This window comes from Citrus clementina, unplaced genomic scaffold (genome assembly GCF_000493195.1).
Source record: "Citrus clementina cultivar Clemenules unplaced genomic scaffold, Citrus_clementina_v1.0 scaffold_8, whole genome shotgun sequence".
Lineage (NCBI taxonomy): Eukaryota > Viridiplantae > Streptophyta > Magnoliopsida > Sapindales > Rutaceae > Citrus > Citrus x clementina.
In genome coordinates, this window is record NW_006262022.1 from 21,583,081 (window position 1) to 21,610,784 (window position 27,704).

The 27,704-nt window shown below is 33.4% G+C and overlaps 4 protein-coding genes across 6 annotated transcripts; 3 read left to right on the forward strand and 1 right to left on the reverse strand.

Moving 5' to 3' along the window:
- The first annotated feature begins 65 nt into the window (after nucleotides 1-65).
- Nucleotides 66-2,456, forward strand: LOC18034739 (RNA polymerase I termination factor). Its single transcript, XM_024178438.1, has 2 exons — nucleotides 66-222; nucleotides 371-2,456. The coding sequence occupies exon 2, from the start codon at nucleotides 426-428 to the stop codon at nucleotides 2,229-2,231; it is 1,806 nt and encodes a 601-aa protein (XP_024034206.1). The 5' UTR covers nucleotides 66-222; nucleotides 371-425; the 3' UTR covers nucleotides 2,232-2,456.
- A 7,965-nt stretch (nucleotides 2,457-10,421) lies between these two features.
- LOC18035259 (transcription factor TCP16) lies at nucleotides 10,422-10,946 on the forward strand. Its single transcript, XM_024179916.1, has one exon. It carries the CDS (start codon nucleotides 10,422-10,424, stop codon nucleotides 10,944-10,946), a length of 525 nt encoding a protein of 174 aa, XP_024035684.1.
- Nucleotides 10,947-16,952: 6,006 nt separating this feature from the next.
- On the forward strand, nucleotides 16,953-17,627 carry LOC112096472 (transcription factor TCP15-like). The gene is made up of 2 exons (XM_024179917.1): nucleotides 16,953-17,337; nucleotides 17,509-17,627. The coding sequence occupies exons 1-2, from the start codon at nucleotides 16,953-16,955 to the stop codon at nucleotides 17,625-17,627; spliced, it is 504 nt and encodes a 167-aa protein (XP_024035685.1).
- Nucleotides 17,628-20,832: 3,205 nt separating this feature from the next.
- Nucleotides 20,833-27,173, reverse strand: LOC18034081 (OTU domain-containing protein DDB_G0284757). 3 transcript variants are annotated; one of them, XM_006424459.2, is made up of 11 exons: nucleotides 26,997-27,173; nucleotides 25,755-26,164; nucleotides 25,486-25,658; nucleotides 25,024-25,097; nucleotides 24,806-24,860; nucleotides 24,545-24,619; nucleotides 24,338-24,411; nucleotides 24,203-24,251; nucleotides 22,914-22,998; nucleotides 21,587-21,643; nucleotides 20,833-21,160 (listed from the first exon to the last, which is right to left on the reverse strand). In XM_006424459.2, the coding sequence occupies exons 2-11, from the start codon at nucleotides 26,080-26,082 to the stop codon at nucleotides 21,075-21,077; spliced, it is 1,056 nt and encodes a 351-aa protein (XP_006424522.2). In that variant the 5' UTR covers nucleotides 26,083-26,164; nucleotides 26,997-27,173; the 3' UTR covers nucleotides 20,833-21,074. The 3 variants fall into 3 exon arrangements, with proteins under 3 accessions (XP_006424522.2, XP_024035316.1, XP_024035317.1); XM_024179548.1 differs by having other exon boundaries at nucleotides 25,755-26,276; XM_024179549.1 differs by lacking the exons at nucleotides 20,833-21,160; nucleotides 22,914-22,998.
- Between the last annotated feature and the right edge of the window lie 531 nt (nucleotides 27,174-27,704).

The window sequence follows — 27,704 nt, forward strand, 5'->3', positions numbered from 1 at the left end:
CACTTTCATGATAATTTAATAGTCATGTCCGTAGGAATAGCCAAAAAAAAAATAAAATGGAAAGGAAAAAAAAACCCTATTGCTGCTCCAAAAAGCCGCAACTCTGTTAACAGTGTGCTTTCTCTCACTCGGACGGCATTCCCTGCACCAGCCGTTTATTTGCCGTCGTTCGTACGTCCGTTTGTCAGTCAATCCAACGCCGTTAGTCCGTCGAAAACAAAGGTTAGTTTATACAACAGGTGAAAGTCATTTTCCGAGTGTGCGATATTACCTCGTGCGGAAGATGGCTTAAGAATATTAATTCGCGCATGAAACATTTAAAATGTTTGCAATTTGACCCTCTCTGTATGTGTATTCGTGTTGTTTTCAGATTCGCATTAGTAGTTTGTGTTATAGTTGAAGTGTTTGAAGAAAGGCCTTGTGTCATGGGTAAGAAAACTTTGGGCAAGAAAGGGCATGAGAGGGAGAATGGGATTGTGACCGAGGGCGAAGTTGATTTTAAAGAGGAGGAAAAGAAGAGGGATGTTGATTTAAGGGCCAGTGAAAATGAAGTTGAAATGAAGGATGATGTTGATGAGAATGAGAGGAAGATAAATGAGGTTGGTGGTAATGATTTTGAATTTGGTGATAGTCGAAATGGGGTTATTGTAGAGGGTCATGTGGATACGAACAATACTGGAAGTGAAAAGGAGAGGCAGAAGAAGAAGAGAAAATTAGAAATTAGTGAGGATGAGAATCAAATTCCAAAAGATATGAGAATTAACAATGATGAAGAAGTCAGTGAAATTAATGAGGATTCAAAGCAAAAGCAGCTGGCAATGGATGAGAATGCTAGCCTGCAAAAGAATGACCAAGAAGATTCAGGAAATAATTCTGAGTTGAAAGTAAGGAAAAAGAGAAAAAAATTATTGAAGGAATGGATGAACAATGATGGTAGTGGCATTGTTTCCTCTTTGGGTGACAATGCTGAGGGTAATAACAAGGAAACCAGAGAAGCCATTAGAGAAAGGGAGCAACTGGACGGAAGAGTGATGGAAAAGGTTGAGAATGGGGGGAAGCAGAAGAAGAAGAAAAAGAAGAAGGCCCACGATGATGGCACACAGGCTGAGAAACTTTGTAATGTGAACAGTGGAGTTGAAGATATGGAAGGGCATGCCATCCTTGAAGAAGATGGAAAAAAAGAGAAAAAGAAGGCTAAGTCAGTGAAAAAACATTCAGGGGGTGATAAAAAAGCTTCACAAACCAAAAAGGGTGTTGAGCCCAATGATCTGTCCGAAGGTTCTGCACAAAAAGAGAGATCTAAGAAAGTAAGCTTTTCTAATGATGTGCAGGTTTTCCCTTCATCTGATGTGAAAAATGGCAAAGATGATGGTTTCGTGCGTGGTAAGCGGTTCTCTAAAGAAGAAGATGAGATGATTAAAAGAGCTGTTATGAACTACATAGAGACTCATGGATTAGGCGAAGAAGGTCTAAATATGGTTTTGCATTGTAGATCTCACCCAGAAGTCAAACATTGTTGGAAGGAAATAGGATCAGCCTTACCCTGGAGGCCCTATGACAGCATATACTATCGAGCTCATATTATATTTCAAAGAGATGAAAACCGTAAATGGACCCCAGAAGAGTTGGAACTTGTCCGCAAGTTCCATGAAAAGCATGGATCTAATTGGAAAATGCTGGCCGATGCGCTTGGCAAGCATAGATTTCATGTGAAGGATGCATGGCGCAGAGTACGATTGCCCAATCAGAAGAAAGGACAATGGTCCCAGGAAGAGTATCAGAAATTATTTGACTTGGTGAATATGGATTTGCGAATGAGGGCTTTGGAAGAAAAGAAAACTAAGCATGGCATGTTGCGAGATAATATAAGTTGGGAGGCAATTAGCGACAAATTGGCCACCAGATCAAATGCTATTTGCTGCATGAAATGGTATGATCAGCTAACTTCACCTATGGTTGCTGAAGGGAAATGGGCTGATACCGATGACTTCCACCTTGCAAACGCTCTTTCTAGCTTGGATGCTTGCTGCATGGATGATGTAGACTGGGATAATCTTCTTGAGCATAGGTCTGGAACCTTATGTCAAAAACGATGGAACCAAATGGTTAAACACTTAGGTACAGATGGAAACAAGTCATTTCCTGAACAAGTTGAAATTCTTTCAACAAGATATTCTCCAGATGTACTGGAGGCAAGAGAAGCCTACAATAGCAAACCTGCGGTTGATTGATGCTGCTTGCTATCTAATCATATGACTAGTGTGAAATTGCATGGTTGGGCTTGATTTATACCCTCTTAAAGCCAAACTGCCGTTGCAACTACAATTTTTTGCATTCATGTTGTGATTAGAGAATTATTTGTATGTTGATACTTTTCAACTGTAGAAGGTGATGAAAATTATGAGGAGGCCTGGAATGGAACACCAAACTCCGTCTGGTGGTTGGAAATATATTCGCACATATTATAACTGTCAGCGTTGTTGTAGTTGTTGATTTGTTGCTAACTTGCGACTTTCAAGCTTTGGAAGTAAAGAAAGGCACTCAACAGAAAAACAGAGAACTATAATCTAAGTTAGCGTGTTATTAAAAGAATGCAATGCTTTCTTGCAATTTATTATTTCAGAAAATGGGGAAAACACTAACTATTTTCAAGTGAACACTGATATTTGAACACTAAAAATATACTACTAAGATGGAAATAAGGTTATTATTTGGCTTATAATATTGTTGTAGCGCACGCACAAAATGATAATATTGCTCACGCTACAGTGTTGTCGTTTCTATTTTTTAGTGGTATCTTCTTGGTGTTCCAACACCATTTTTCTTCTAAATGATTTGATTAACTATTAAAATATTATGAAACTTAAATAAAGATAAAAAGACGACAGATATTAAAATAAAATATAAAAAAACCAATTAAAAACGGAAGAGATTCATTTTACTTTTTTATTTTTCTCATCTCTTTCACGTGCTTTGTATCAAAAGCACTTCCTTTATTTATTTGTCACGAATTAGTAAAGTAGCTGAAGAGAGCAGAGTGTGTGCATTGAGGGCATGAATTTCATCCCAATTGCCATAAATTATTATGCAAATTTTAATGTACTTCTGAGTGTACGAGTTTATTGAAGTATGCACTAGTAGAGGGATGTAAAATAAATTCGGATCCGTAAATATTCGGATCCGGATCCGGATCCAAATAAATTTTATTTTAAATTACAAATTAAATTAAAAATTAAATGAAAAATTACAAATAAATTTTAGTTGTGGATTTATTATGTTGTTGTATATTATTCATGTTGAATTATTAATTGTTGGATTATAATTGAATTTTATTTGATATTATTAGGTAAATTATTAAATTTTATTTTAAATAAAATATTAAATCAAAATAAAAAATTAAATTTTATTTGTGGATTTATGATGTTGTTGTATCTTATTCATGTTGAATTATTAATTGTTGGATTATGATTGAATTTTATTTGATATTATGAGGTAAATTATTGAATTTTATTTTAAATTAAAAATATACATTAAAATGAAATAAAAAAATTAAAAATTAAATTTTATTTGTAGATTTATGAGATTATTTGTATGTTATTCAAGTTGAATTATTCATTGTTAAATTATGATTGGATTTTATTTGATATTATTAGGTAAATTATTGAATTTTTAAATTATATATTAAATAATTAAATTTTAATTTTACATATCCGGATATCCGGAGTATCCGCCCGCATCCGTTGCGGATATTACCCGCATCCGGATCCGCATCTTTTTTAACGGATCCGGATGCGGATCCGGATTTTACCAACCCTATGCACTAGGAATAACGAGATTGAACCTACATGGACTGTTAATTTTAGGAAAGAAAAATTGAATCTAAGTTAATTATAATTTTGCCATAGTTGGAAAAAAATATATTGTTTGAGAAAATTGAAACTGATGATGCAAGTAAATTAACATAAGAATACAAGAGATTAAGACCATAAAACTTTCAGAATCCATCATAGTAACTTAATAATTATCTAATTATCAATCAATTCATAAGTTTAGATTGACAAGTGAAACCAATCTATGTCTACGCATAGCTATAACAAATAATCCTGCTTAAAGTTAATCTTATATAGATTCTTTTGTTGCCCAATAATATGATATTTAAGCATTCCATATAAATAATATTGAAATAACAAATATTCAAAAATTTTCTAAATACTTTATGTAAATGATTTAATGAAAGACACATAATAAAAAATAATCATACATAAACTTTATATACCTGAATATAAATTTAGTTAAATATTAATTCTAACAATCAAACATGTAAAATAAGCACTATAAACATACATATGTAAAAATAAATAAATAATTGAATAAAAAAAATTACTTTATTGAACAAGATATCATTCTTATGCTAGGAAAAAAAAAGTTACACATAATTAAATTGAAAATAAAATTTTTAAAAAAAAAGATAAAACCAATCACGCGAAGTAAAACCAAATTGCTAAAAATCTCTTCTCTCAAGCCCTTGATTGCTACTTTGCTTCAACTGTTCTCTCTGTTTCTGTGTTTGCGTCCGTGTGCACAAGGCTGAATTCCTAAAGCCTGCTTTTATATCCTATGTCAACCGACTTTCCAAAGCAATTAAGGCAACATTTACTTTTTCGGATTGGAGTGGAAATTCTCAAAAATAGAAATCTTGAGATTTTGAGTATGAAATGAGAGTGGGATATTTAGATTAGAATGAAAATGTGAATTGTCAATTATAATTAATTATGTCTTTATTTTATCTTGAATTGAGAGTGAATTTGTACAAATTATAATTTTATCCTCATGTAAAAAGTATGTAGCTTGTAATTAGAAAATGAATAACAAAATATATTGTATAATAACCTATTTATTTTATTATTAATTTTAATTATGTAAAATAATAATAATTACTATTTTTAATGATGTAAATTAAACATTTTTATGAATTTTATTTTAATTATTTAAAACTAAAATTATTCGTAAATTCATTTATAATTTTTAAGATTGCTTCAAGATATTTATGAAAATCAAAGGAGTGGGAGTAAGATTCCTACCTTTCCCCACGAGTGTAGGAATCCTACCCCTCACTCCAAAAATGGATGAGACCTATTTAGTGGGATTTCTACTCCCACTCTAAAATAAGCATGTAAATACTAAAGTGAGAGAATTTCACACACCCCACTTCCATTTCAGTAGGTAAACACACCCTAAAATTCTTTTTGGATTTGAAGTTTTTATGAATTGTGGCACGTGCGAAAGCCACCGACACCAATAATCAATTTAAAGCTTGAATTTTTGTTTTTGTTCTCAATGTGTAAGCTTTAGTGAATGGCCCATAATTTCTTAATTCAATCACTTGAGCCCATTAAAAATTTATTCGCAATCCAAAATTGCCATATTAGCAACAAATTAGATATAGTAAAATCTCGATAAATGAATGTTCGATAAATTAATAACCTCACTTAAATAATAAATTTTTCCAATCCTAACTTGGGGCAGTGTACTAAAATGATTATTTCGCTAAATGCATAAGATAATAATTTTTTTTCAAATCCTTTAAGGCCCAACAAATATATAAATTAATAATTGATCAAATATAAAAATATATCAACAATAAACAACATATAAAGTTCATAAAATTAAGAATTTTTTCTTAATAACTTACAATTCTTAATTCAACTCTTTTCCGAAATATGCATCTAAAGTTATTTGCTTTTTCTTTGTTCCTAAATTAAACTCAGCCTCATCCTTAATTTTTCGTAAAGCATGCACTACATGTGCATATATTTTTCTTGTTGTAGCAAGTAGGTATTTAAGATTTCTATTGGTTGAAAAACCTCTTTTGTGGAAGCATTTGGTAAACTATAACTGTCATCTAGATCATAATCATCATCAGCGGATGTGCCAATTACCCCTTGAATAATCTCTTCATCAGTAGGAGATTCCATCACTGTATTATTTTCACAAGGATAATTCAGAAGATGCTTAACATCCATGGTATTTCTATAGTATAGACCATAAATAACTTCATGTAATCCATGGATGCCTTCATCTTCACCAACTTGTTGTTCAGTAGCCACACCTTCGTCTGACCGAATTTTATAATGTCGAAAACAATTTGCAATGGTTGTTGTCTTCACATCAATGTTCCAAGCCGTATTAATAAAATTGATAGCAATCAATATGTTAATTTTTTTTTTTTTGGATTTGTTGTTCCTATCTCATAGCCTTCCAAAATGCCAGGAAAAAAACGACGTCGATAATGAATTTTTAGTGCTTGAATAATCCCAACATCACATGGTTCAATCTTTGAGGTTGTATTAGGAGGGAAAAAAAATAGTTCAACATTACTCAAGCCTTCAATAACCTTTGGATGGGCTGGGCAGTTATCCGCCAAAAATAGAACTTTTCTGCCATTCATTCTCTTATCAAACTAATAAACAAATTCTTCAAAAAATAATCGAGTCATCCATGCTTTTTTGTTAGCTCGATAATGACAATTAAGGTTGCTAATATTTACATTTTAAAACCATCTAGGATTAGTATACTTACCAATAATCTAAAAATGGTACTTTATTAGAACCATCACCATTGCAACAAACAACAATAGTAATTATCTCCTTACTTCTTCCGTCCTTCTAATTACTTTGTAGCAAGTGAACTGCTTCCAAACGATAGAATAAACTGGTTTCATTTGTATTGTAGATATTCTTCCATTAAAATTGGTCTAACTTAGCTTTTATACTTGGTAAAATGCGGAACCACTTTCACCAAACCTTTGATAAGATTTAATTCTATGTCTCGCCTTATACCGCTCGAGCCAACCACTTGAGAAGTTAAATGCTGGATTAGAGTTGCCATACATTTTCAGCAAGATCTCTTTTGCTTTGGTTTGGATCATTTCTCCAATCATATTCACTTTCTTTTGATATCGGAGAAACTACTCATACAATACTTTTTTCAACTTGGGATATTTTGCTAGTTTGTGCCTCTTCACATTCTTATTCTTCATCTCATTTGTCAAATATTCAGCTGACCTTTTAAGAATATTTGATATTATTGATTGGCTTATGGAGAGGAGAAATTTTTGTTGAAACCATTGTTGCAAATCTTTTTGGCTTGAGGAGGGATGCTCATTTTTATATTCGTACAATGCTTTCCTCATCTAATCAGACAATGTATGTTTTTTTACTCCTTTCAAATGAGAAGCCGTGATTTTAATGATTTGATGAGTCTAAAATTAAAAATAATGGATTATGTATATATAGAGTTTGTGTTCTATATTCTATGTACTATGTGTAAAATAACAACAATATCACACAAATTTTATGGCTATTAAAGCCAAATCTCAAGGATTATTTGTCAGCCATATCCCTCCTTAATTTGCTCACTACTCCATGATTTCTTCCTTTATATTGTGTATACAAAATATACTCTAGACCAATTTTAGCATATTATATGATCATAGCAATAAGTTTTTTATTTGTTTCTTTTTACACACTTTTTTTTTTATACATATACCAAGGAAACTCTTCATAAATTAATAAATATTCATTTATCGATAAATAAATAACCTTGTATTTTTTTTTGGGATACCAACAATATTATTTTATAGAGGTTTTACTGTCATCTTCATTTCTCTCTAATTTTTTGATCTTCTAAAGCTCATTTATTCTCCAATCTTTAATTTATTATCCTTTTTAATAAAAATAAATAAGTTAATTAAAATTATATATAAGGTAGACTAACAACTATATAATTAGATGAGAAATATATCAATAATTTATGCCTATCATAAATCAAAAACATTTTCCTTCAATTATTTAGTCTTTCAACATTAATTTTATTGATAATGAAACTATTTTATATCATTTTCAATACATGAGATCCCATCGAGGAGTCTTCGATGAGAACAACCATAATAAGTAAATTTATTATCAATAAATATTATGGTTTTGATGTCATATATTGTTATCTAAATTTTTAAAATTGTATTATACTCTAAATGGGATGCTAATCAGATAGGCGTAGTCTTACACCTTCTCGAGCACAAATACGCGTGTGGCAGACTCCTATATATGGGTCATGGGGCCCATAAAATAGCATCCTAAATGAGAGCTTTCCACACGCATAGTCATGCACCTAATCATGTTCGATAATTAATGTGACCCATCTTGATATCCCCTGATGGTAAATATGATTTTTAAATAATAATTAGAACAAAAATAATAAAAATATTTTATGTTTTTATTAAGTGAGATAAAATCAATTTAACTTTTAAGACACAATAATTAATCTTTATCAAATACTTTTCATATTGTCCCTTAGAAAATATTGTACTTTGCCTCTAATCCTCATCATTATGTCAAAAATTGTCATTCCAGAATTTCGTCATAGAAGTAAAAAATGAGTTCACACTTCACACTACTAATTCATGCCACAATCTACAGCATGAGTTTGAAGAATAACATAATTATAACTACAAACTCAATACACTTAAAGCGAAAATTAAGTATACATAAGAGAGTCCTCCATTGATTAATGATCGATATATATATATATTTAAATCATTCACAATTAATAATGCGTGGTAAGATACGTAAGATAACAATTGGATCCACTTCCATCAAATTTTGGTCTCCTCTGGTTGTGGTCCTTGTGGGAAGCAGACCATTTTCGAGTTTGGTAGCAAGCGGATGTAGCTCTAAGATGGCTTTATTTTTGCATAGTTTTCAGTGTATTCTTTATCCCCTTGCCCTTTGGCTCAAGACGAAAACCAGTTCATCTACCAAGATCCACAACTGAGTCGCTATGGACTTGCCCCAGTTCAGGGCAATGGTCTACTGCAGCTAACCAAAGGCCATGCATTCTACCCTTTTTCAGTAAAATTCAACTTATCTTTTTCTCAGTCTCTTTCATTTTTCACAAATTTTGTATTTGCAATTGTTGCAGCCCAACATCCTAGTCTGGGTGCCGACTGCATTGCCTCTGTCGTCGTCCCGACGATAGAGTACTTCAGCCAACCAGAAATTCTTCCAGGCGCTTGTCTGGGACTCTTCGGTTTCTCAACCATCGGCCGGTCAGAAAACATCTTGGCGATATCAAAGCATCCAGTTCAATGACACTAGTAATAACCACGTGGGAATCGATGTGAACAGACTGACCTCAGTTGGATCTGTTCCAGCAACTTATTTTTCGGATGAAAAAGGAACAAACAAAAGTTTAAAGCTCATAAGCGGAGATCCAATGCAGACATGGATAGACTACATGGGTTCCGAAAAGTTACATGAGATCCAATGTAACACTAGCTCCAATCGGTGTCCCTAAACCCAGCAGGCCTCTCATTGTCAACGTCTGTCGATCTTTCTCAACTCCTCTTAGACACAATGTGTGTTGGTTTCTCTGCAGCGACTGGCTCACTAGCAACTGAGCATTATATTTTGGGATGCAGCTTAAACAAAAGTGGACAGGCAGGAAGCCTTAATATTTCAACTCTTCCTTCCTTCCACCTTCCAAGTTTCTTGCTTCCCTCCCACCACCTCCAGCCAGAAAGCAACAAAAATTAGTAACTTGTGTTATACTTGTAGCCCTAGTGAGTGTGCTGACAACTGTCGGAGCAGCTGTTTACATTGTCAGAAAGAAGAAATATGATGAAGTGTATGAAGACTGGGAAAGATAATATGTCCGCAAAGGTTTTTACATAAACTTTTAAATATTTAAATCTATCAATAAAATTTGGGCATAGGCTGTCAGTACTAGTTCTACGATTCCCCAAGACAATATCTTAATTGGTTTGGTCTCTTTTAGTGAAAAGTAAAAGATCAAGGGTTTAGTTCTAAATAGATATGTTGTTTAATTTGAAACCGGGTGCAATGTAAATAAAAAATATGATGAAAACAACTTCTCATCCCTTCTAGATTTTCTCATTCACTTTTACTTGACCGGTGGTGATTTTAATTCATAGTAATTATGGACAAAAAAAGTCACAATATTTCAATCCTAGATTGATTAGTGTAAAATTTTATGATCAACATGGAAGTAATGGGACAAAATAAACCTAGAAGTTTTTCTTCCCAATCCCAAATACCATTGGGCTTCGGTCTCTTCCCTACAAAATCTTTGCCGATTATCAATATGATTGTATTAAAAAAGGATTTGGTTATTGATAAAGATTAATGATTTGAAATTTGAACATTTATCATGTTGTCATTAACCGTTAACTAAAAAAAGAATTACAAAAGATTAGTGTTAATATAACTCTTAACACTAGCAATTGAAATCTGCTTCGGAATTCCCGCTTTTATCGCCAGCTTGTATCAAAATACCTCTGAATCATCGAATTCAAACCCTAATCCTTTTTACCTCAGCTTGAAGAAAAAGCAAAAGCAATAACAATGGCACCCATCAATCTCCAACTCGCCAAAAACTCAACTCAAAAGAAGCCCAAAACCCGCCAACTTTTCAAAAACCCTAACAATAAGCAGCGGTGCAATACAGACCGGCATGCAAAAGTGGACGGCCGCGACTGCCGCGTGCGGGTGCCAGAGCTAACTCTTGCCCGGTTCATACAACTACAAAGAGAACTCGGTCATAAGAATAACGGGCAGACCATTCAATGGCTCCTTAACCACGTGCCTCCTTCTCACTTTCCAGAACCCACTGTCAGCAACAAAACCGCAAACCCTAACCCTAACCCTAACCCTAATAACGATAATAATAATGTGTCTTCTTCGGTGTCTTTAGTAACTGCTGGTTCTTTCTTGCATGCTGCATTGCCGATAACAAGCACGGTGGAAACTGAAAGAATGCCGGAAGAGAGTTTAGAGGTTGAGATGTTAAACGATACAAGAAATATGTCGTTGATGCCGCTGCTGATGCAAGGTGGAGGAGAAGAACCAAGGGAACTTGTTTTTCTTTGATTATTAATTAGTTATGGTAAATCCAAAAACAGGTTTCGTAGATAGTCTCTTCTGGGGTTTAATTTCTGAATTTGTAATAGGGTACCCATAGACATCATTTATTGGTTTATTGCTACTTTAATTCGACAAGTTGTAGATCAATAATGATATTCAGACCAAAACTGTGGATACAGAATCTACAAACACAATATGTTGTAAAAGTTCTGGTTACAATATGCAAATATAACATTTCTGCAATGTTTCAACATCCTTAATTAGTATTATCCGTGTATTTTGTTAACTTTAAGTGCAGCGTCGATTATAGTAATGAACCAAGAAATTAAGTCTCAAATAAAGCAGTGCAGTCAGTTATATGATATGAACAGTATATATTTGCAAGCAACATTTTCTGTCAAGAATGAGCAAAGCTTCTGTCTGGAATTACCCGAACAAAAAATCTTTCTTTCACAAAAAGGCAAAAACAAACAAATTAAATTCTATATGTGGAACTAAAAGCATTCACTCTAAGCTGGCTAACCAAACCAATTTTCTCTGTGCAGACATTGCCATAAACATCTCTCTCCAGTCGACATCTTCAAACATCTTGACTGCCTTTATGTAAGGGCTACCATCCACTACTTCAATGGATTCGAGACATTTGACACCGTTGGTAATAGAGAATGCCTCAGATCGGGGAGATGCTTCAGGTCTGGTCAAGGTTCGAACTGCTGAATTGTGATTTCAATCCATTCTCTCGAAACCTCCACAATACCTAGTGCTCTTGCTTCTCCTTTTCCTTCAAGGTAACTTATGGGAGTCGGAGACCGATGTCTTCCAGCATTCAGTGAAGTATAATTTTCCTCATGATATCTTTCACCAAGGAAAGCAGATGTGGTAGCATTTGATGATGAATCTTCTAAATTATATCCAAGTTATCTTTCTCAAAGTGACATACATCTTTGAAATTCACCATTTGGTTATTAAAAATAACTCCCAATTCATTAGACATTTGACATCCCTTTTTCTGGAATCTCTTAGCCTCCTTATGCATCTAATATCAAATAAAAGCAACATACATTCAATTTCAAATTTTAGAACTAAGAGTTACCTTCAAGTACAATTTCTGTACATTCTCAGCGGCACTGACTGTATTAAGCATAGAGTCCCAATTAACACCAGGTACTTGTAATAGCTGTAATACCCCAATTCTCTTAACGGTATTTTAATCTTTTCTATTTCTTAGTGATCTTTTTACTCTAATAGAAAAAGCATAAGATGCTTGCCTTTTTCCATTAACACGAGAGAGAGAGAGAGAGAGAGAGAGAGAAAGAAGAAGAAAAAAGAAGAAGAAGAAGAGAGAAAAGAAAAAGAGAAAAAAAAAAGAAAATATTCTTCTGAATTTGGCCGTGAGCAACAGGTGAGATCAAGTTTGTCATATGAATTGGATATTGTACTAAGAGAAGATTGGAGGTCGATGATATCAATACACATTTATTACTTATGGATGTTAAAAGGTAAGTAAACTAAACTTCTAAATGGATCACAATAAACAATATGTATATGTTTGACACGTTTGAAGAACCTATTTTTAATATGTATGGATATAGATCTATATGATCTTGCTCATGTGTTTATGTGATGTATTGTTATGTGCCAAGTGTGATTATGTGCAAGGGCATAAGTATTGTGAGAGTTCATTCGGATAAGATGAAAATGCATTATGTTTTCTATGAAATGAGAAAGTAGATTTTACCAAAACTGATTTTAAAGAAAGTAAATTTTACAAGAGTTTTGCATTGGAGACCACCTCTTGAAGTATGGGGGTCACCTCTTTGAGATTACAAATGGGCCATCTCTTGAAGCCCAATGTGCTAGGAAGAGCTACGCATAGTACAAAGTGTCACATCCATAATATGTATTTTGATAAAACAAAAAACAAACAAAAAAAATAAAAATGTGAAAGTTTGAAATTGACAAAAAGAGATTTTGATGAATTTGTTTTACAACGTTTTCAAAATATCATAGCATATTATCCATTTGCATTATATATAAATATGTATGTATTTTGGTATAAGAAAAACTAATTTACTTATTGAGCTTTGTACTCATTATAGTTTATTATGATTCAGTTTCCAAAACTCATGATTTATTCGTGATGAGTGAGGAGAAGACTTGAATTAAATATGGTAGATAGTTTGACAAATTTTTTAAAGTCTTCTGTTGTTTAAATATTGTACTTAAGGCTTGAATTGTTATTGATTGTGAAGAGATTTTTAAGTACACAGGTGAGTTGTGTTTAGATACGCCCTCGGATTTCGGACCGAAGTGTTACAATAGCTCTCTCAAATCATGAAACTAGGTCTTCAATTCAATCAATGAAACTTGTTTCTAAATTGATAGTTGTTTTACCTCTTTGTTAGTTCTCGCACAGAACTCTTGCTCTATGCTTTTCCAACCGTTCCTTGTAAAGGTTGTTGCAGATCTATTTCTTTACGAACTTCCTTTACCATTAGGAACTTCCTTTACCATTAGCCAGATGAAAATTTTCTCCTCCAAAGCTGTTCAAGTAGCAGGGTCAGCCTCAATTCCAAAGTTCGCTCCATCTATTTTGGACGCCATCTAGCAAAAAACATCAATTATCAGCATGGCTATTAGGGAAACTAAATTCATAAAGGAAAGCACATCAAAAAGTGCCTTGCTTTTGACGCCATCTAGCAAAAAACATGATACATCAATTATCAGCATGGCTATTAGGGAAATTAAATTCATAAAGGAAAGCTCATCGAAGAGCCTCGCTTAGATATGTAAGTAAAAGATAGCAGCAGGGGTTGTGGCTCATCCGAAGAAAGCCTTATGCCTACTACATACCAACGAAGAGGAATAAAATCATAAGAAGAATAATTTATATCTCCATAACATTTAAAGAAGCCAGACTATCTTCCTGTCAATCAAAGCGGTTCCTACTATATATTAGGAGATGTACATGATGGTAATATCAAATTCGAACAATCTGTGGGCTTAGTTAGCTGCTCTATCAGACTTCAGCTGATGATGATACAGCACATAGCTATCAAGGGCTGGTTACTTATTTCCTCTTGCGACTTCAGCTCATGATGATAAAGCAGGCAAGAGGCCAATCTTCATTGATAGGATACACTATATAGACACTTGATAGAATATACTATATAGACACAAAAAAAAGGGGGACAGAAAAAATTGTTAACTGGATTTTTGAAAGAGAAAGGCAATATGACTAAGAGGTTATCTTAAGTACACAGAGAAACTTCCAAGTCCCATTGTCAATGTGATTAGAAACTCTTAACAATGTGAAATGAGCTAACAGCGAAGGATATTCCATATCTGTCAAGAGAAGTTTTCACTTGGTTCTAAAGGTAGAGACCAAACACAGAGAAAAAAGGAGCAGAGTCCCTTGTACCTTTGCAATGTCACTTTGCCTTAGTTATATCTAAGCTGCAGTTCACAACCCAAGAAGTTACCTCTGCATGTATCACTATTCTCTCTTCACACGGTATCAACAATTCTCCACTGAGAGAACTTTGGATTCAATAATTCCTCTTATTTCCAGCATACCGTGCTTCAAAATATTCAGCTGAAGAACAACAAATATGAACCTACCCTAAGTTAATGATGCAATCATTGTTGAAACTCTTTCAAGTACAAGCATTTTCTTGAAAAGAACCAGTTTTCAGAAAATCGCATATCTACTGCTTCTATAAGAAAGCACTTCAAAGTGCTTTTCCAATGCACCCAAACACAAAACACTTTCTAGCATTTCTGTACTACCAAATCAAATTTAACAAAACAACGCATTTGATTGAATAGAATTCTAAAATGAACAGAAATGACTGAAATTAGATACCCTGAAACCACTTCATTTCAGAAAATCTGCAACTCAGAACCCGTTCTACACAAAACTCATTGTACATTCTTTTACTTTACTCTTTATATAACATGTACTTAATAATATAATCACATGCGGGGACTGTTAGTTTCTACTAATTATAAAACACCCTAAAAGCAAGAATGAAAATCAAAAGCAATATGGCATTCTCCAAACGACAGCTCGTTTCCACTGAACTAAAGCAATTAGAAAAATCAATTTGTACGAGAGAGAAAAAGATACCTGGTCTCTGTTTTTAGAGCTGCGAAGGAAAGCTAGAGGACTGAAATGAAGCCAAGGGGAGGTTTTTGTTTCCCAATGTGGAGTGTGTTTCTTCTGTTTTGTGTTTGTTTCTGCTTTCCTTGATTTTCTGCTTTTCAAAACCAGCGTTTTTGCGGCTGCTCGTTTTTTCTGTTTCCGTTGTCTATCGTTGTGACACCAATCCGACGTCGCTACGTCATGCACAAAATTTACGAAATAACCCTTGCACGACATCGTAATGACAAATTTGTTACAGTTTTATTCTTTTTCATTATTTAACTTCCCAAAATTTGTTAGTCAATGCTTTAAAAATCCTGGTGCAATTTAGGTCTTCTTTCTTTCGATATTAAGGTGTTACGGCTTAAAAGTGATTATTAACGAGAGAGACGACGCTATATGTTAGCTGAAAAATTTTTAGTTTTATTTATAAAAATTCCATTAATACTCAAATTACGAACTTGCCGTTGTTATGTTACCAAATTTGTCGCTTTACAAGTTTGTTGTTTCACAAAAATTTAAAAATAAGCCATATAAATTTTAATTAAAACCTAATAACTCATCATACCTATTAAAGCTGCTTTCCTTTCCCACCTTCAAGTTTTCTTCTTTTTAATTTAATAATCTACCCTTGACCCATTCTAAACTAAACAATTTAAATCTTAACATCCAAAACCCAACATTTAAATTACTATAAAAATAAAAATTGTAACCAAAATCAAACAACAATTAAAATAGAGATTGAAAATAAATTAGCTAGTAGCTACATATGTTAGAAAATAACAAACACTGTTTATTTATTAATTATTTAAATTTCATAGCAGACTTTACAAAGTAATTTATAGTATCAGTTAAAAAAGAACCCACCCTAAAAAAAATTCTCAATTCCCCTTTGGTTGTATGGGAAAAAAATTATTGCTGTAAAATAAACATTGATGTTAAAAAAAAAACTTGTGTGATGAACATGATATTTAAATAACAATTTTGTTAACAATAATAAACCTATTGTATTAAGCAGCTAAACAGCTAAAGCAAGAACGGTTGATAAAACAACATTCGAAAATAACATTCCTACATTAGTTAGTCTTTTGACTTGTATTAAGCAGTTTATAATTCTCATTATATATATTAAGCCAGTACTGCTCTTTCATTCCATATAATTAAAATGATGCATATACAATAACCCTAGATATATATAATATATTTATTTTGTCTAATCATGGACTCTCTTGTGACGATTATCATCAGCTAGCTCGGGGATATGGAAATTCATTCACATAATTAACATTGAATCGTAATTCGCATCCAAAGATGGTGGTTGCAGACTTTGTGTTAAAAGACAACAAAGCTACATTTATGTTGCAGTTAAAATAAGGTAAACTCTTAAATGTTTCAAGTAAAAGAAATTAGTTGTAGCCAAAAATGCCCTTCTCAGTACAACTCTTGCCTTGTTCTCATATATCTTGTCGTACGCATGTGTTCATTTTACCAACAAAACCAATTATCTTACGGACCCCCTCTGAAGAAGATGCTATAGCATGCAGATCCTTCAATTAATTATGAACCGTTGGATACTACCGAACTTCAAATCCAACGGTTGTGTCAGGCAAAATGGTATTGTAATACTCATCTTCATTGCTTCACCATTGGCGTTACAATGAAGGTATCCATTGCACATTTGTACAAAAATCTTCTGAAATTTTTCACACATGTTGCCACAAAAACAAATTTCATCAGTTGAATTCTTCGCTAGAAAACAAGTTTCAAAAGCTACCCTCTCTCTCTCTCTCTCTATCTTTTCCCTCACTATATAAAACCCTAACACTAACCCTAGTTTTGCCAAGCCGAGAAACTATCCAAGAAAAAGGATGGACTCAGAGTCACCATCATCAGCAAAGAATATGGCTAAAAAGCCAAAACGCAACTCGACGAACGAAACAGCCGCCGGTAGCCCAAAGACCAAGCAGCTGGCTCTACCTCCAACTTCAAGCAGGGCTCAAAAAGGTGACCGCCATTCAAAGGTGGAGGGGCGTGACCGACGTATCCGGTTGCCGGCTTTGTGTGCGGCCCGGGTTTTTCAGCTGACTAGGGAACTGGGTTTCAAGACTGATGGAGAAACCATTTCTTGGCTGTTGAAACAAGCCGAGCCAGCTATCACAGCCGCTACTGGCAGCGGTGCTAATTTTCTCGATCATCAAAATCCTGCACCTGATGATGGCCCACTGCTGTTGGAATTTTCACCTCCTCTTATGGGTTTTTACGAGGCCACTCTCCTTACTCAGAATGATGATGATGATGATAATGATAATAATAATATCAATAACAATAATACTAACAATTATTCTGAGGAGATTGCTGCTGCGGCTTCTTCAAGTTCAATGGTTGAACCTGATACTCCATCTTTAGACTTTGATGTGATTTCAGACTTTGACATGGGTATTACTGTCAATGAGATGATGGCTCTCATTCAAACATCGCCGGCGCCAATGAATAATAATGGTAACAACGAGGCCGGTGGTGAAGGTGAAGATGAAGACAAGTGATAAAGCTGCATGCGCTTTAACTATTAATGTGCGTCTGTTTAATTTTATCTTTCGTTAATTGTAGTTTAATTAGTATTTTAATGTAGCCTTTTGTTTCCCCGTCTAATCAAAGTCTGTTCTGCAGCTTAGTTTGAGTTGTATGCTTTAATTTGAGTCCTGTTTGTATAAATAAAATCTATGTATGTTTGATTGTTTTCATTCCATTTTTTGTATTTTATTTTTTGGCAGGTTGAATCACTAATAATTCTTCATCCGCTTGAAAATTAATCATCCATGAACAGTGAAGCAGTGAAACTAACCACATGCACATATAGATCATTATATATGGAAATTAATCAATCAATTTGCTGCTATAATTGATCTCATATTGTTTCTTATTATTATAAATGATTAATTCATGAGTGATGAATTTTTTTTATTTATATTGTTCTTCCCTTTTTCAATTTCTGGTGATAAAGTTTCAATTTCGCTTTGTCCAAATCCACTTTGATTGGTTAGCTACACGTTGCTGCTGTTATCAACTTTTTAGCCAAGTCACAAAAGCCTCGATTTGCACGGACTAGCAGCACAAACTGCCTTCGGCTTATCTGTTACCTGATTGTCCAGTCTCTTATTATCATTACATTAGTAGGGTTTTGTTAATTGTTGTCAGAAATTTTATCCTCTTTAATAAGTGATTAGGACTATTAATTAATTAATTGATACAAATTTTGATGCGAGTACACTGAAAAGGTATTATTTATAGTCAAGAATGTGTGCCTTGTACAAAAACGACTAGTTAATCATTTGATTCTATCATTAATGCTTTTCCATTAGAATAAAACATACAATGAAGCTTCTGTTTTCATCAACCAATTTCAAGATTTATGAAGCTTGGTAAGAAATGTGTTTAACTGTTTTGCAGTTTGGATTGGACAAAATAATGAAACAGCCTAACATATGAAGATTTGAGGTAAGTTAATTTAGATCTTTTGAAGAAAAAAAAAAAAAACTCAAATAATGAATTTTAATGTAACATATTCATTGTACAGATTGACAAAAATGGTGTTAATAAGTAATTATATTGAACGTAACAAAATTGATGACATAAGAAAAGAACCGACTTTAACGGAAATTAACGAACTCTAAACAATGATATTGTTGGAATAATTACTTCAAAAAAGGTAAACAACGAATTTTCGGACGCGTGTAGAAATTGATAAAATTGAAAGTCTCTATAAATTTGGGACGAACAATTATTCCAAACACGATAAATTTGATTAAAAAAGAAAAATAAATTATAGATTTTACTTATTCGAGTATGAGTAGAAATTTATTAAAATAGTATCAATTAGTAATTTGGGAAAACTGACATCCAACGGCTAGATGCAACTGTGGCACGGTACCACAGTTGCACCGTAGCCCGACCCTAGTAATTTTATTGAAAGTGACAACTTTGATGACACACAAAATAACATACTATAACAAAAGTTAACTACTCTAGACAAAGATATTGTTTATGACTTCCAAAAATTAAACAATCAAAGATTTACCCTATTTTTGCATTGAGTGATGATACAGTCATAAATTCTTGTACAAACTTATCTTATACAAACTGATGTGACATTAATTCATTGGTTGAATGAAAATATAAAATAATAATAATAAATCATGTGAGTCAAAAGATATTTAATTCCACCAATTTTGTCATGCCACATCAGTTTGTACAAAATAAGTTTGTACAATAGTTTGTGACTATATCATTACTCTTTTGCATTTGCGTGTAGAATTTTGTATCATTCAAAGTTGATATAAATTTAGAGTGAGAAATTATTTCAGAAACGACAAAACTTGACAAATAATAATACATTATAAACAAAATTAACTATCATCTAATAAGTTAGGTCGATAATGAAATAGAGCTATTGCCTACTGAATAAGAAATAACCTAAAAGGTAAAAATAACAAAGTACTCAAGTGTGAGCTACATTTGTAGGCACGTATACGCAGTGCGGAATCAAGATTTATAGATGGGGGCCATAATGGAGAAACTACAAATTTAAGTAGGTTATAACACAAAATTTTTAAAATTGATGAGGCCGAGGGCTGGAGTCGCTAATGGATAAAGCATTATGCATAAATAAACATCACATGCTGTCACAGAAATATATAAAAAAAGAGGGAGCCAAATGTTAAATGTACTAAAAATAGGTAAAATTTCGATTTCATCCCAGTACAGGGTTCCACTACCACCAGAGAGTGTGCGGGGTTACGGGTTCAAATTGAATATGTAGATATGGTCCATTAATGAAAAAGTGGAATACTATTTAATTAGGTGCACAAAGATACAATAATCATTAATTGATAAATTACGTATTCATTTTAATTTCTCTGCGTGGATATATTTCGCTACTATATATAGCCCTCTTCCCCTTTCAGACATATCCTTGTGGTAGATTTTGGCCGGCTGTAGTCTGGGCCAAGATGTGGCCATGGCATTAAACTATTTAGTGATTTTATAATTACTAAGAAATGTGCTTATAAACTTGGATACTAGCTAACTTCGTGTTCAATAATATGCTTGATTTCTAACACAACATCACTATAAACTGTCACATATTAACATGGTGAATTGTACGAGAGCCACGTTTATTCCACATTTATCGAGCCAAAAATTTTATATTTTAATTTTATAAATATGACATTATTTTTCAAAAATATATTAATAACATTAGCCGAAATGTGTAGCACCATTTGTTGACATTATTCTATTGCATTTAATATTATAATTATAATTTTTTAAGTAAAAAAAAAAAAAATTAGAGTGGATAAAGTTTAGATCAATTTTTAACCTCTTACTTCTATCAGAAATCAAACAAAAGCCTAATTAAAAACCACTTCACCTAAGGAGTTTTTTTTTTTTTTTTTTTTTAAGGAAAAAAAAAAAAGATAAAAAGGCCGATCGTGTCTCAGTTATTCATTTTACAATTCTTATGGTCTGTGCTACTTTGTAAAATCTGATTCTGTTCGAGCAAAAGAAGAGTTCTTCGATTGCAGAACATTCATACTCAAGTGGTAAGTGAACTCTACAGAAAAAGAAAGAAATATCTTAATAAATTCAAACCTTTACCACATAATTACTTTTGCACATAATTGAATACTCATGCAAATTTGGGAACAATTGAGCACGGAGGCAGAACATTATGAGAAGGCAACCAAAGAGTAAATGAGCCACTACTTTTCTTAAATGAAATATTTCATTGAGTATAAAATGTAGACTGGGGTTGCATTAAAGAAATGACATATACAGATGACACCACCACGAAGGCAGCATGATCAAATTTGTGTCTTAGGCATGATGTTGTCCTCAAAATCCACACAGAAAGAAACCTGGTTTAAAAAGGCTTTAAGGAGCTGCAGCTTCTAGTTAAACTCAAAGAACCAAAGATCTATCTATCATTGTCATTGTCATTGGCACTCATCTGGTGACTCCATTTGCCTGTTTCGAAACAACCGCCACCTCTTCTTCTTCTTGGTCTCAAATGTAGGTACATCTGAAGAAGTAATGGTATTTATGAAGCATTATTTATCTTTGGGACTGTGCAAGTTGTATGACAAATGGTTAACTCTGAGGTGATTAGCACGGTTTTTAAGGGGCCAACCAAACCTACTCACAAGTACATAACATTGAGCCCATAGAATGAAGCCAACCAATCTCTCACATTCATAAAAACCCGGTTGGCCAGATAAGCCTACTTTCCTCATTGTCCTTACAGCCATTTCCGGAAGTGTTATTCAGTAACTTGTTTGACAAAGCTCTAATTTTGTACTCAATATGAGCTTTCCCGTAGTACGACAAACTCCCCCCACCCGGGAAAAAAAAGGACAATAAAAAAAATAAAAAAAACACCTTACATGCCCTGCTTATCATTCAAAAAATGAGTGTGTATGGTCCATAAATACAAAGATTGGATATTTACCTCCTGCTGGGTATATAGAGTTGTAGTGTACCTCTGCCCAGAAGCTCAAATAAATTACTGCCCAAAACAACACAAACAAAAATCACGCCACTTCCCTATTGAACATTCTAAAGAATTGTAAAATATGAGATTAAAAGAACAATAATTTTTTATTTTTTCAGTCCTAGTAAAAGTATATTCACCTACAAGACACTATCCTTCTATCAACCTACTTAAAGGTAATTTAAGTAAAGCTAGGGAAAGGAAAAAGGAAAAGATATTTGCCAAGAAAAGCTGACTGCGGAGAAATTGCCGCTCAATGCAAGTAATCTACTGGATTAACACAATTCCTTCTCTCGTGTATCCCCAGCAGCCTCAGATGCTGCAATTGTCGATCCTAGTATTGAGCGAAAAGTTGCACCAGTGGTTTTCTGCATTGCAAGCCAACCCTACTATGCCAGTCCATCTGAACTAAACTTCTTACTGGATAGGGAAGTCTATTTAACAAAAGCCTGATTATCCTACATTTACTTTGGATAACAAACATCCCCCTCAGCTTTTTGAGGGACATATCACTGCTATTCAACACATGATATGATTAGCCCATATTTCATAGAGGAAGATCTATTAATCACCATATGAGTCTTAAATGGAGAAGAACAGCTCCTCCACAGGCTGGTTTGAAGTAGATGCAGGGCACACTAAAAAGAGACCAGCATTAACCTTGCCCGCTTGACTCTGCCCTTGGCCACAAACTAGCAAATTTATTGTGTAAACAGAAAGTATTACTATTTTTCTAGGGATCTCACCCCTTTTTCTTTCTAGGAATAACATAATCTTAAGACAGACCCCCCGCCACAAAAATAAAAAAAAAAAGAAAAGAAAAGAGGGAGGATGGTTTGCCGTTGTCAGAGCCGTACTAGAGTGTACACTAGGAATCACCAACACAAAGGAAATAACACACATTAAAAAAAAAAAAAAAAGGTAGAGCCTAAGTTTAAAGTATCAATGAACAACTCCAGAGAACCTGGAAAACCAAAATGAATATTCTGAAAACCAATACAACATGCGCTTTAGATAACCTGATTTAATCTCCAATTACAAGTGTTCTGCCCTATCAGATGACAGATGTTTTTAACGTTTCATATTTCTAGATAAATACCAAAAGTTTAGGAGGTTGCCAAATGTATTGTGGTGTTTTGCCATAAGATGGCTCAAACCAGAAATAAATTAGCAATATTACTAGTGACCAAATAAAAAAAAAAAAAAAAGTATGACTAAAATAATCCAGTGACAAGAACTCTACCAAATTAATCAACGCTCAAAGCAATAACTCCATAAAATATACCTCGAATTGACCTTTCAACATTTGGTAGAATCTCAATATAGCAAGTGTCCTTGAAAGAAGTAATGACAAATATTTTCACACCATACTGCAACAAATCATTAACATTCATTAGACATCACAATCTGCATTTTACAAACAAGCACAAGAAATTAAGCTTACAAATTCAGGACACTAATTTGTTCAACATTAACTTTAAGCCCCCTTATCATTGGTACGTAATGCATTAAAGAATTTATATAAGTTAGAAAAACAAATATTTACAGTACAGTCCATCAAACTCATAATAAGCAGTTAAAATTCAGTGGAATCAGGGTAGTGCATACATATTGGAATTAGAATGTGATATATACCAATGCTTGAATGCTAAACTGTTATCCATAGATGCATAATTTTTATCAGATTGTGCCTACATGGGCTGCTGGGTAGGAGATAATATCCCCATAAAAGCAACTTTTTCCATAGCATTCAGAAATCACTAATAACCCCAGTGAAAAAGAGAGATTCAACAATAATGTAGATTTTGTGCAAGCACAATGTAGTCATCCAAATGCCAAAGCACCATCCCTAATAACCGTTCAATACCAGAAATATAAAAGTTCCATAAGGTAAACCCCGTTAAACTACCTCCCACCCAGGGAAAGAAAAAAAAAAAATACACGCACTCTCCCAGGAAGGCAAATATGTACATTTTTGAAAAGACAAGAGGGGCTGGTATGCAAGTAAATATGTGTCAAAAGGTTTGTTATACATATCCCTTAAAGTATGGTTAAAATAGTCATACCTCTGAAGGGAGGTTAGACAGCTGGCGTTATGGTTTGAGTTGTAACTTATTTGTGCTAGTAAAGAGTTAAGCAAAAGTATCAAATATTCACATTATAGATAAGGAATCAGAAAATTTTCTATGAGATTCCATATCTTTTTCATTTTGAATGCTATTATGAGCTAAGTGAGAGTGTGTACTTAAGATTCATTGTCCCAAGACTTTATGAGGTATTAATGCCTATGACTCAATTTTATCAACTAGGGAAGTCAATAAAAGCATAGTAGTACAAGTGGAAATTTGTCTATGAAACAATTTTGACAGTAGCAGCACACACTAATGACCATCTTTTTATCTTTAAACTATACGGAAACCTGGGGTCCATTGCAACATACAAATTCAGAGGATAAACTAAATACAATGATTCACAGAAGATACGGGAAAAAAAGGATAAACAGAATTGGAACATGAGGAAACAACTATAATCCGGCATAACCCCAAGAAGAAAAAATGCCATTATTAAGCATACCAAATCTGCAGCAGCCTGCAAAGTGACGTGATCACCCCATTCACCACTCCTATATTCATCCACATAATGGCAAATGGTCAATGTTTTGCAAAAAAAGAGAAGGATAAAGCCAATAAGCATAGATTAGGGAAATACTCGGACATCTTCTCCAAATAGTCACCATAAGCCATGGGAACATATCCTTCATATATATCTGGATTAGACTTCAACTGATAATTCAAGATATGGTAACACAAGAAACGCCACAACTCTGATAAGTCAAATTGATTAAACCCAAATATCCAAATTAAGCTTATAAGAACCAAAATGAGCAAAACTTTAATGCAGTAATCAACAGCCAACCTGATCTACAATTTGCTGTCTCACAAATTCATGGTGCTCAGCAGTTCGATAAATTTGATCGGATAAAGCGCGAAACTGGTAACATTATGGAGTTAATAAGATGTGTATAAATGATCTTAAGCACCACATTGAATATCTAGTGAGATGTAATGAACTCTTAACCACAGTCCAGCTATGCCAACGAACTGTCAGCTCCAATGAGTTAAATTAAAATTTATGTCAAGCACGCCAAGGCATACAGTCGAAGCTGAGAAATTTAACCTGGCAGTTACCATCTCCTTGAACTTTATGCTCAACCAAATCATACACCTGCAATCTATAGGGAAAAAAAAATTAAAAATGGCTACACCACACATTTTAGACATAATAACAAAAGTAGATTCATTATTATGCAACATCATGATGGCTAGATGCAAGAAAGATCTAGCAATCAGAAAGAACATAGAAATAAAAAGTTTGATTTCTCGAAATAGCAATACCTCTCTAGTAACCTTTGATGGTCTAAAGTTGCTTCGTCAATTGATGGTATTTCTCCATTAATTCTAGGAACATGCTGCAGAAAACAAATAAGAAATTACGAAGTATGGAACATAGCCCAGCTTGAGGATGCAATAAAGAAGAAAATAAGTTATGCAAGCACAGCCAAACCTAGTTGGCATGCACTCAATGCAGGTACCATTTATCGTCATTTGTGAGGTTTAGAAAGACTTGTTATCTTTATCCACAGTGAAAACAGTAATTTGAGTTTTCAATATGGAGATAAGTATCTAACGTTCTACACAAGTAAGTCACTAAAGTTGGTAAAAAATATGGAAAGTCTCCATATGGGAATCTGAAGTTCTGCGCTCGAAAAGAGAATGTCATGTCGACTCTGAACAAGAATAAAGAATAAATCTGATAATGAATCACACATAGTAATGTGATATAGATGCAAAACTTACAGGGACAGGAACCATCTGATTTAACCTTTTCCCTACTTCACCATCAAGCGCATACTCATCTGTTAGCTCTTGCGGATATGACCATTCCTCCCCACAGTATGACACTTCCTCGTGGCTCGAACATAAACTAGAAGGTTGTGTATCGTCTGCCTCTTCCTGACCAGTCTCCTGCCCTACAAGTTATGAACATCGTAAGCATAGTATTCAAAAGCTACAAACCTGCTAATTATGAATATGATCAATTTGTCAATATTATATATAGAACTTACCAGAATAATAGCCTCCCACAGAGTGATTAACCCAACCATGTTGAAAAACAGGTCCTTGCAAATTCTCTTCAGTCTCATGAGGAGACTCAGATGCTTCTGAAACTGCAAGTTGTGATAGTTCCTCTTGAAGAGCATGAGCAATGAGCTCATCACTTTCTACATCACAAGATTCAGTCTCATAATGATCTTCCTTGAAATGCTGTCCATAATAGTAACTCTCATCATCTGGTGTAACAGTATTGGTATACCCACAATTTAAATATGGATCACTTTCAAACAGTTGGAGACCCCACTGAAGAACATCAGAATCTTGCTCAAATGTAATCATTTGTGGTGTTTAAAATCTTGACCAAATATGAGTCTGTTTGCAGTATAGCGATGTCTGACCACAAAAGCAATACTGGTGTTCACTATAAAGAAAAATGCTTTTAATTAATTGAAGACAGTGCAGAGTCCGCTATAAGTTGTACAATTGCCACTTTTCCATCCCAATCTATCATTGGAAACCATAGAATATTCATCCTACAAGATCAAGAACGTCACATTAAATGGAACTGTTTAATCAAATATTTCCTTTTTTGGCCATGAAATTCCAAGTCCTCAGGTGAAATGTGGCAATTATAATTCAACATTATTATAAAATAGATATTCATGTTACGATGCCATAAATACTTCATTCTTAAAAGCAAGGATAGAAATAAATATACAATTTGGGTAAGAGTTTTTACAAACAAATTTCAAATACAATTTTAAAACTAATTTAAAAATTAAAAACATTAAAAAATGGTATCCCTATTTTTATATCATGGAAATTTGAACTGTTTGGTCAAACATTGTTAATGTGATAAACCTGGAGGCCCGAGGCCGTAGGCAAATAAAAAAATCAATTAACATTATGCAAATTATTCTTGTAAAACGCACATTTGCTTAACAACTAATTAAATTTTTTTTTAAAAAAAAAGAACTGCTCAAAGTAACCACAATCTAAATTTCACATTGGATAAATAGGTTGAATAAGCACTGAATTCAGATGCTATGCAAGCATTAAACATCAATCGACATTCAAGAAAAAGTAATCTGAAAATTAAAACAAAAACTAATTTGCGAAACTTGAACCATGGCATTTTAGATCATTCGATCCAGAACACAGAAAATGAGAAAATCAACAAGTAAAAAAAAAAAAAAAAGAGGAATTAAGTGACAGAACTTCTATTGATGCAGGATTCAGATAAAGTAACGTACCTGAGAATTTAGTGAATATGATGAATAAATTTAGTTGTACCTACGTTTTATGTTTAGGTGCATGAGTGAGTGACGACTAGTGTGAATGTGAAGGAGAAAGCGCCATCGAGACGCCACGCAGAATGTGAGCAAATGTGAATACTTACAATTGCTAAGAGCCAAAACAAGAACAAGAAAACAAATAATAATAATAATAATGATTAATTTAAATAGCGTTTGACGGACGTCACGATGCTAGTGAGTGAAGTGCTTGATTCCGACAGAAAGTAGGATTTGATCGGGAAAGTGAGAGTGACAGTAAAAGGACGTTACTCGACGGCGAAAGCATCTTCCGTTAAGTGGCTCTGTCGCAACTCGCAAGTGAGCTTCCCTGATAAAATAATAATTATGTAAATATGTTTATTTTTTTATAAATTTGAAAATATATTAAAATACAAAAAATAAAAGTCACAAAAGTATTTTAAAGAAAAGGTCAAGTGATAAAACAGGATTTAGGACAGCCCAAGCATCTTCAAATCATTTTTTACACGTCATAAATGTAGGTTTTTTTAAACTCAATATGTCATAAATTGAAATATGCTTATTGTTTGTTTAATATGACTTAGATAATAGATATAAGTGTTTTTTTAATCATATATACTTTTTTAAAAAAAATTATTGGTGTTTTTCAGTAGAATTTTTTAGGTTTAAATAAATTAATTTGTCTCT

Bases quoted from the DNA above. Each gene is read 5' to 3' on its own strand.
- LOC18034739 (XM_024178438.1), top strand. From the start codon at position 426: ATGGGTAAGAAAACTTTGGGCAAGAAAGGGCATGAGAGGGAGAATGGG.
- LOC18035259 (XM_024179916.1), top strand. From the start codon at position 10,422: ATGGCACCCATCAATCTCCAACTCGCCAAAAACTCAACTCAAAAGAAG.
- LOC112096472 (XM_024179917.1), top strand. From the start codon at position 16,953: ATGGACTCAGAGTCACCATCATCAGCAAAGAATATGGCTAAAAAGCCA. The intron at 17,338-17,508 runs GTTTTTACGAGG...ATGTGATTTCAG, and splicing joins ATTTTCACCTCCTCTTATGG to ACTTTGACATGGGTATTACT.
- LOC18034081 (XM_006424459.2), bottom strand. From the start codon at position 26,082: ATGATTACATTTGAGCAAGATTCTGATGTTCTTCAGTGGGGTCTCCAA. The intron at 24,252-24,337 runs GTATTTCCCTAA...GGATGAATATAG, and splicing joins TATTTGGAGAAGATGTCCGA to GAGTGGTGAATGGGGTGATC. The intron at 21,644-22,913 runs GTATATTTTATG...TGTTTTGGGCAG, and splicing joins TGTTGAAAGGTCAATTCGAG to TAATTTATTTGAGCTTCTGG.